This window comes from Mauremys reevesii, linkage group 2, assembly GCF_016161935.1.
Source record: "Mauremys reevesii isolate NIE-2019 linkage group 2, ASM1616193v1, whole genome shotgun sequence".
In the NCBI taxonomy this organism is placed as follows: Eukaryota; Metazoa; Chordata; order Testudines; family Geoemydidae; genus Mauremys; species Mauremys reevesii.
The window spans coordinates 223,023,033-223,033,343 of record NC_052624.1 but is presented as its reverse complement, the minus strand read 5'-3'; the positions used below and the strand labels follow the sequence as shown (position 1 = coordinate 223,033,343).

The 10,311-nt window shown below is 38.7% G+C and overlaps 1 protein-coding gene across 3 annotated transcripts in view; it reads right to left on the bottom strand.

The window, feature by feature from the left end:
- The window catches only part of LOC120398706 (syndecan binding protein), a 33,194-nt gene continuing 22,883 nt past the window's right edge, over positions 1-10,311 (bottom strand). For 2 of the 3 annotated variants that reach the window (XM_039526276.1, XM_039526275.1), the window contains exons 4-9: positions 10,063-10,172; positions 9,525-9,689; positions 5,945-6,120; positions 3,998-4,169; positions 3,178-3,269; positions 1-795 (exon numbers count right to left, since the gene is read on the bottom strand). In XM_039526276.1, coding sequence (XP_039382210.1) covers positions 741-795; positions 3,178-3,269; positions 3,998-4,169; positions 5,945-6,120; positions 9,525-9,689; positions 10,063-10,172 — 770 coding nt within the window. In that variant the 3' untranslated portion in view covers positions 1-740. The remainder of the gene's footprint in view (positions 796-3,177; positions 3,270-3,997; positions 4,170-5,944; positions 6,121-9,524; positions 9,690-10,062; positions 10,173-10,311) is intronic. The other variant, XM_039526277.1, reaches the window with a different exon arrangement.

Genomic DNA, 10,311 nt, shown 5'->3' with positions numbered 1-10,311 from the left:
TTTTTGGTTATTCCTGAACTTTATTTTTAAACATGGTTAAGGATACAGAATTTAAGAGTATTAGAGAGTTACAATTTGTAAAGTAAGAGTAGTAAAAAGTTGAGCATAAATCTATTTTTATCATCTATACACTTTACCATTTAAAGCGCTTCTTTAAGGTTTAATGCCAATATTAGCTAAACTTGGTTTTCAATTGGCTTTATTTTTGCCAACAAGATTACTTGAACAAAAAGTGCACTACCACTAAAATAGTCAGTCTGCTAAATATACTGTTCTAAATATATGGTTATAAAGAGAAGGCAATAAAAATACTTATTCATCTGAAAAGGAACATACAAAGAGCAGCAATATGTTCTAGATCATGGATAACTGATACTATCACTTGCAGAAGAAACATGTATTAGTTTCCTTTAGTTGTAATGGCTTATAATCATAGAAACAGTAGTAAACTAGAGTAGCATGATCCTACAGAAAAAGAGATCAGCAGAACTTTGTTGAAAATTTCACATTTGTAAAATCAGCATTAGACTACAAAGTCTTACAGTTGTATGAATAAACAAGATAACATGTTGAACTGTAACATTCCCAGCCCCTAGACATAATGTAAATGATCAATGCAGCATCTCTCTTCTTGGCCTCAAGGAAGGCTCATGTGCAGTATCCAGAAGTCGCTGAGTATAATAGCCCAAGATTAGCAGAGTTCTCATTACATATGCATATACAATACAATGGCTTTAAATTTAGACTTCAGGGATTGTATGGTCCATCAGACTTTTCATGATGCCAGAAGCCATTCTGGGGGGTGAGAAAAAAAATCTCTTTTACTAAGTTTAAAAAACCCCAAACTCTTACTTTGTTGTTAAAAATAATGCAAAGAAAGAGAAACTAGAGAATACTTGGCACTAAAGGTTTTAAATCAAAGCATTTTGACTTACTAGGTTAACAGAACATTGCAGCAAATGATACAGAAAACTAGTAGGCAACTGTGCTGTTGGCATTTTATTCTACCTTGTATGTTACCAAAGAAAACAGAATATTCTAATATACCTTGTATATGAGTGCAGAACTGGGAGATGTATTCTGTCTGATGTCTACTATAGAGAAACTGCCAAGTGTTACAGCTAAGGATAACTTTTTTTTTTTTTTACATCCTCAACATTGAAAGCAATATGTTTTTGTCATACTGCAATCAGGGCTCAGGTAGTGGCAGTGGCTTAAAGCACAAATGAAGATGGCATGAATGTCTCAGTTTTACATAGAGACTAGTGGAGTCTAGTCCAGCTTAACAGAAACTGGACAAGTTTTAGTGCATCACCATGGTCTAACACAGTGGTAGGCAAACTTTTTGGCCTGAGGGCCATATCTGGGTATGGAAATTGTATAGCGGGTCATGAATGCTCACAAAATTGGGGTCAGGGTGTGTGTGTGTGGGGGGGGAATGAGGGGTTTGGGGTGTAGGAGGGGGCTCCAGGCTGGGACTGAGGGGTTTGGAGGGAGATCAGGGCTGGGGCGTGCGTGTTTTTTGCAGGCTCCAAGTGGCACTTACCTCAAGTTGCTCCCGAAAGCTGCATCAACGGGTCCCCCCTCTGGCTCTTACATGGAGGCAGAGCCAGACAGCTCTGCTGCGCATTGCCCTGTCCACAGGCGCCGCCCCTGCAGCTCACATTGGCCATAGTTCCCAGCCAATGGGAGCGGTGCTTGGGCAGGGGCAGTGTGCAGATCAGAGCTGTCTGGTTGTCTCTATGCATAGGAGCTGAAGGGAGGACATGCCACTGCTTCTGGGGGCCACGCGGACAAGCCCCAGACCCCACTCCCCAGCAGGAGCTCAAGGGCCAGATTAAAACGGCTGGTGGGCCAGATGCAGCCCACGGGCCGTAGTTTGCCCACCCCGGTCTATCAGGCAAGTTAGTATGCAACAGGATTCACTCCCCTCTAGGGCACATTGCCTCATTGTGTAGACAAGCCCTTACTATTTATTGGACAATCCTGTTAATACACGCCAGAACGATATTGGCCTTTTTCACAACTGCACCACATTGTTGGCTCATCTTCAGCTTATGATCCACTATAAATCCCAAATCCTCTTCTGCAGACTACTACCTAGCTACTTATTTCCTATTTTGTAGATGCGCATTTGATTTTTCCTTCTTAAATGTAGTACTTTGCCCTTAACTTTATTGAATTTCATCTCATTGATTTCAGACCAAAATTTTACAATTTGTTGAGGTCACTTTGAATTCTAAGCCTGTCCTCCAAACTGCTTGCAATCCTTCCCAGTTTGGTGTCAGAGACAAACTCTCCACTCCATTATCCAAATAACTAATGAAAACACTGAATAGTACTGGACCTAGGACTGACACCTGTTGGACTCCCAAACTGATGCATCTCCCAAACTGACAGCAAACCACTGATAAATATTTGAGATTTCAAATACACTGCTATATTAAAAAATCCATTAGAAGTCTGAAATATTATTTGGCTAAATTTCAAAGAGGGCTGTTACTTGAAAAACATTAATGAAGCAGAAAGTTACATATTACAGATTTTTTGTATATGAGAAATATGGAATAACAGGATTAAAGCCAATGATTTTCCAGTCCCAAGACTCCATTTCAGGTTTACAACTGTTTGAAGTAAAAGATATTTCTGTAATCAGCTACTCTAACATTACACATGAACTCTGCCTGAGTCATAGCAGGACTGAAATGAAATACAAATATTGTTCTAAAATAATCTGAGATCTAGTCTAAATTGTGGGAAATTTGTATGTTACACACTTCCCACATAAAGCTATTTCAGTGACCTAATTCCTTGCCACTAACTTCTTCTGTAACAGTTTACTCTGTCTTGTTTGCAGAAAACAAGTTTTCAAAAAACTTTTGTCTTAAAAAGGATACCATGGTCATCCCCCACAAATTCAGATTAAATCATGTTAGTGAACTGAAACATATTACAGCAAAGCCCTTAGCATAAATGCATTTCCACAGCGTGCCTGATGTCAGATTTGGCATTTTCTTGACTCAAACGCATAAAATGCATTTGTGTTTGAGTTAAAATTTACCCTAGAACCAAAGGAGTAATCGTCCATTGGAATATTATTTCCACAACACTTAAGAAGCAGATTTGTGCAACTAAATTAGCTATTTTTAAAAAATGATTCAAAGTTTTCTTGCTTACCTCTTAATTATGTGTTCAAAGATGTATGAAGGCATGATAGTAATTGTCACAACATTTCCGGCTGTTGCCAATATGTCTGCAATTTGTGAGTCCTGTTAATGAAATACAAATGAACAAAACCTCATGGTATGAATACCTGAAATCCTTCCACATCTGCTTAACAGCTACGGACTATAAACAGGGCACAAAGAACCTTTTCAAAATGTCTGCAAAGAAGCTCTAAGGGAAGATATCCAATGTAGACTAGGACCAAACAATAGCTTTTACCATCATTAAAAAAATCCCTGGTCTTGGAACAGAAGGGTCAGCATGTACCCAGACACAAGAAGGAAACCCTGGACTGGAAGCCATAAGTTTGCAGGGCAATCACTGCCAATGTTGATACTGGCAAGTGAACATCTAGCAAGCTGTACCTCATGTCTCCAGATGGAGTAGGAGAAGAAATACCATGCACACAATTCTTAGAGAAGCTATACTAAGAGAGGCGGTTTAAGAAAGTTGATGACAAAAACCTAAGATAAAGCTAGTTAAGAGCCTAACTCTATTAATAGCCATTTCTACCTGCCATGAAACACAGTAAACCGGAATAGTCAGACAGAAGACCCTCTGATATTGAGATACTTTAAAATTTTGTTGAGCATTCTTGATTACATCGACTGGTAAAAAGTCACATCACTAAGTGTTCAGAATGACACTCTACAACAAAAAACAAAAAAACAAACAAAAAACACACCTAAAAGCACCACTCCCCCTCTCAGAAGAGTACGAAGATAGGACTATTGTTACGCTGAGTTTGTTTTTGTAAAGCACATTACTTTACCTTCAGTCCAATTACGTTCTGGCCATTTAGTTCACACATGTTGTGCTCTGTAAGAAGTCCATTTCTAGCAGCAGAACTGTCTTTTACTATTGAGGTTACTTTTCCATTTTTGAATATGAAGCCAACATGACCTGTGCTGTCCTTATGCATAGTAAGAGTTCGTTCAAAAGGCCTGTAAGAAATATGTTCACAACATGCTATTGTACTATATTCAGTAAGCATTCAACATATACTGAACAATTCCACAACAGATTAGAATTACTACTAAAAACCTGCAGAGCTGTTAGTGTATCCCATAATATATAACATTTACAATATCTTTGACCTACAAGTATTCCTTTTGTCTGAAATGTCTGTTCTCAATACTGTTACTATTCATGTTGCTAGCTAAAATATTTATTAAAAATATATACAGATTAAGATATAGTACATTCACATAATTCAGTTTTGATTATTCAATTTTATGAGTAATTGCCATTTCAGTTTGAAGTTATGATTCTAATACAAAATGCAAAAAAAAAAAAAGTTCACTTCAGCAATGAAATAGACTATGGTATTTTAGGTGACTAATGTACTCTACACCAGTGGTTCTCAAAGCTGGTCCGCCGGTCATTCAGGGAAAGCCCCTGGTGGGCCAGGCCAGTTTATCTGCCACGTCCACAGGTTCAGTCGATCGCAGCTCCAACTGGCCACGGTTCGCTGCTCCAGGCCAATGGGGGCTGCGGGAAGCGGCGCGGGCTGAGAGATGTGCTGGCTACCCTTCCCGCAGCCCCCATTGGCCTGGAGCTGCGATCAGCCGAACCAGCAAATGCGGCAGGTAAACAAACCGGCCCGGCCCACCAGGGGCGCTCTCTGAACAAGCAGCAGACTGGCTTTGAGAACCACTGCTCTACACACCCATACATTCAACTATATGCAGAAACAGCCATATATAACCAGCTACTTCACTTAATACTTCAAGCTTATTTTTCCACTCAGGCTATAATCATTGTTCTTTGGCTTTTTACCTATATTCCCCTATGCCACAGGAAATACGCAAGATTCCCACCATCTTTAACATATATACATTTACATTTCAAATTACATGTTCTTGTAGAATGGATTAGTCTGCAAGTGTTACAAGACAACTAAAATAGCATCGGCACATATAGTAATAACATCAGTTAGATCACTGGTCTCCTTTCTGAAGGCTTAATACTCGCCCACATACAAACTTGCACTGGTGTGTTTTTAAACCAGTTTAAATTCAGTGCAAAGGAAGATATAATGCAGAAGATGAACAGGCAATATATTTTTTTTAATTTTATTTTATGCAGACACTTATTTCAGTTTAACTAACAGTATAAAAAAAATACACCACTAGTTAAAATGGCACAAGTTTGTATTGCTAAAGACCTTGGTTTAAAGGGTAACTTCAAAGCTTTCAATATGAAAATTAAGATTCCAAATCAATACCAAAATACTGTATGCATTTATACGTAAAGACATATATTTTAAGGCAAAAATCTTGGAAATAATTGAGTATCAGTGGCTCTGACATCAATAGCTCAGAACCTTGAACTAAGGACTAGACAGATAGTAAAGGAAATTGTCTTGAGATACACGTATACTTTTTTCTATTCAAAAGAGGCCTAGACCGAAGTAGCAAAAACCTAAGCAGAATTGCATTGGCAGAGTTTGCGAGAAACTTTACAGAGTACCTGCCTGAGACAGAGTTAGCCCTTGCCAAGTCTTAATTTAACAGATTTACTCCTGAAATATTAGACAGGAAAAGGAAGCTTCTGAACTACTTAGGACTGTAAGCTCTTTGGGACAGGGATAGTCTTTGTTATGTGTGTTTGGTGCTTAAACCCAGAAGAACCCCATGCCTGGACTTGGGGCCCATTGTACTACTGCAATACAAATAAATAATAATGAACACTTTCCATTTTTACTTGATAGTTTTACCTGTCACGAATGATCATCGAAATTCTCTCCCCTGAAGCCTGCTTGAGAAATTTATGGGATTTCTCAGAGCTCCATCCTGCACAATTTTCACCATTAATTTGCAGAACTTGGTCCCCAAACCTCAGACCGGCTAAAGATGCTGGAGAGTTGGCTTGTACTAACTGGACAAATATACCCTAAATGGAGTGATAAAAATGTATCATTATTCTTGAATATTAACAGTCCAAAAAGTTCCCAGTGCCTATTTTATACATTACATAAAGTATACATAAACAGCAAGCAGAAGATGGGTTGAACAATTGCACCTTTTTAAAATAAAGATATAATACAGCAGATGAATAGGCAATAATTTTTTTTAATACATACAAAGGTGCCCTACAAAAGCTAAAAGGCTTATTAATCCTTTTCTGATACAATGAAGGCTTGAAATCTTGTTTTTCATTTTTTAAAATGAAGTATTACCATCACAGAACTATCAGGAAGACTAGTCTCCATATTCTCTAATTTTACTGCAGGATCTCTTGGTGTCTCAAAGCAGGTTTATTGTGAGCTTTAAAGACTTACATTAAGTGGTGAAGGATAGTGAATCTTTAGCAATGGATTTTACGTATCTCAAATGCTACTCCGAGATACGTAACAGTTGACTGAAAACCCCTTCCTCTCTGAACTACTCAGCTTTGTTCCTGTGAGGTTGTTTTAGTAGTGCTTCAGTCATCATGGACCCTGTCTACAATTATAAAGCAAAACTAGCAATCCTGGGAGCCCTGACATAGATGGGGTTGTGTCTGCAATTATGGTTATCAACACCATGCTGATTAGACTTGCTCTTGCTTCGCTTTCATGAAAGGGTTCTAAAAGCTAAACCCAACCTGTGCTGGGACACACAAAACACTGCTAACACCTGTTCAGTTGAACCAGTGTTGACAATAGTGGGTTGTTTCCAAAATGCAGACAAAGCCTTAGGGGCTTCCAAGGTAGACCACACCAGAATTTCTAGTTTATAAAAAAGCCAGAAGATAATTCAACTTTTGATACCTCGGACACAAGCCCAGTTTCTCCTGATTTTGCGGGTCACTTAAGAATGTGACAAGTTAACATGTCTCTTTCACAGTTGGGAATAGTCAGAGTCCACAATGAGGAGAGACTGGCTGCAGAGAAGTTAAAATGATTTCTTTGCACCTTTGGTCACCACAAAGGAGAATAAAAAAAAGCACACTTTGGTGTTACTCTTTGTAGATAGTCTATAAGGTGCCACAGGACTCTTTGTTGCTTTTTACAGATCCAGACTAACACAGCTACCCCTCTGATACTTAACTAACAGAAGTATTGGAGCATAAGCACATGCGTCTCATTAAGTGGGTATTCACCCACAAAAGCTTATGCGCCAATACTTCTGTTAGTCTAATAAGGTGCCACAGGACTCTGTCGCTTTTTGTAGCTAGTGTAGGCCACGGGTAGGCAACCTATGGCATGGGTGCTGAAGGTGGCACACAAGCTGATTTTCAGTGGCACTCATACTGCCCGGCTCCTGGCCACTGGTCCAGGGGGCTCTGCATTTTAATTTAATTTTAAATGAAGCTTCTTAAACATTTTAAAAACCATATTTACTTTACATACAACAATAGTTTAGTTATATATTATAGACTTACAGAAAGAGACCTTCTAAAAACATTAAAATGTTTTCCTGGCATGCAAAACCTTAAATTAGAGTGAATAAAGAAGACTCGGCACACCACTCCTGAAAGGTTGCCAGCCCCTGCTGTAGACCAAATCAGAGCTTCACTTTCCCTAAATGCTTCCCATATTGTCCTAATCTAAAGGTGATGCAGGCACTCTTACCAGTGGTTATTAGCACAATAAGAAATTAAATTGCAATGTGTTACCCATCAAAAGTTTATGAATGAAGACTAAAGCTACTGAGCTAGTGACCAAAATGCCATTTAACAAGTACTATAGCAGATAACTGAAAGGTGTCCAGTATCTATGTGACACTGCACCCCTTATTCTTCATAGTGATATGATACAATTATAGCATAATTACGATGCATTTTGTACAAGATGGGTCATGTGAAGTGTCATTGGAAAAGTTATGATTTGCTGAATATGCTTTGTACGCATGTATCATTTTTGTATCTAAAATTAGGAACAGTGACTACATATCTGTACTTCAATGTGCTTACTCTGGGTGAGACCCACAACTTGCCTTTGAGCTACAACAATGAAGAAGCCAGACAGGGCTGATAGTCCATCAGCAAAGACAATGGACTGTGGAATAGATTAACCTTCCTGTGGCATTTTGGCCAGCCTGTAAGCAATGGCTGCTATAACACTGAAAGGGCATGTGACCAGAGCACATGTCTCTGGACTCCATCTTGGATGTCAGTATTTTTCCACAAACCAGTTTGGGAACCAAGTTTTGAAACAAAGGGTTCCTGCTATATGCTAAAACTATATAAGGCAGAGGAGTGACATCATCAGTAATACTTCACTCCCCACACAAGATGACTCTTGGAAACACCTGAGGAACAAAGACAGAACTGGGGGAGGTGCTGGACCCAGGCTAAAGACATTTTTAGTCTGTATATGAAACAACTGGGCATCCCAAGCTGCAAAGCAAGTGTAGACTCTGCGGCCCGCTTGTATCATCTGTTAGGGTGAGATACTGTTAATTCAAATCCTATCTTTTGAGTATGTTAAGCTTAGTTTACCTAGTAAATAAACAAAAAAGCAAAACAGATCAAAGCAGATTGCAATCACTTATAACAACTTAAAATCTATCTTTGTAGTTAATAAATGTAGTTTATACTTTAATCTAAACCAGTGAGTCTGAAGTGAAGTGCATGGGAATCTTAGCTCAGAGGGGCTGTTGCATTTCCTCCCCACATTGAGGGGGAGGTGAACTGGATAATAAATTCATACTGGGTTAGGGTTTGTACCAGGGCAGGACAGTACAACTCTGGGGTCCTAGTCTGGGAAACTGGTGGTTATTTTGGCTGTAGCCTCTCTCTAGTTGGTTCAGATGCAGTGGCTGGTCAGAGAATTGCAGCTGGGTGTGTCCCCACCTGTGTGAATGCTGGTGGAAGTGTAAGACGGGGAGCATGTCTGCAGCTTGTCATAACAGCACAGTGTGAGAGGGAGCCCAGGCTGGTGGGTCAGAGGGCTCAGTGGTACCCCAGTTCCAAGTGGCATGCCAGGGGGAGGGAAATCGGTCACAATCTGTACTTACTATATAAAAAGGTGCTATGTGTAAACTTGGGTACTAAATGTACAAGTAGTACAGAAGCCAGTTGCTTCTGTACATTTATATAAAAAGTAAATCATTATGTCGTACTTAAGTTTAGATCTTTAATCCATTAGTATATTTTGAAAGCATTAACAGAAGACAAAAACAGCAGCCATAGATAAAAAGATACTAGAAACATTACACACTGGGTAGAAGTTTACCCCATTTTGTATTAAACACAAATACATGCCTTTGCATCAGCAACTTCACACTCCCATACTATTTCATTTTTTATTACAACAGGATTCAGTTACTGACCTACAGAAGCAAGACACAATTAAGTTTCCATATACTTACATTGTCTATAGATTTAAGACGAAGTCCAATTTTTCCATCCTGATCTTTACATACAATTATTTCACGGATGCCTTGTTTAATCTCTGCTCTGCGAATTCCAACATCATTTCCAGTTACTGGAGCCACCATATAATTCATAGTGGAGGGTCTTGTTACCAGCTGCTGCTGATTAAAAACCACACAATAAACTACTTAGGACAGCTACTTGTGTAGACATGTCAGTCAAAATGAAATCACATTTTCACACAAATTAAATTTTAAGATGTCTGTCTTCTAGTTATTTTGGGGGCAATAAAATTGTTAAGGTTTAGTAAAAATTTCTTTATACAAAGTTCTTACTGAAAGGTAAGCTCTAGAGATGGAATGACTTCGCCTCTTAAGATCATTAATCCATCACTGAATAACTATGGTAATGACCAGAAGTATAATCCACTAAATAGAATATGGAGAGTCCTTTTCTAAGAACAAGTTATTTTGTTAATAAATATTCTGTCTCTCTGTGTTTTCTAAAGATCAGGTTTACCTGAATGGTACTTACCCCCTGAGATTGTGTACCTGCAACCATTGTCAAGTTTTTCTGTACCTCTTCTTCATTAAGACTCAGACCCATGTACTCAGAAAGTTCTGGGTATAGTCTGGGATAGAGGCCTATTGAAAGAAAAAAATGCAAAGTAGATGATTCACTATTTAGAATACAGAAAATATTTAGTATTTTAGTGAATAAGCATTTACTGATTTACTAGAACACCTGTACGTCTGACAAAGTGGGTATTCACCCATGAAAGCT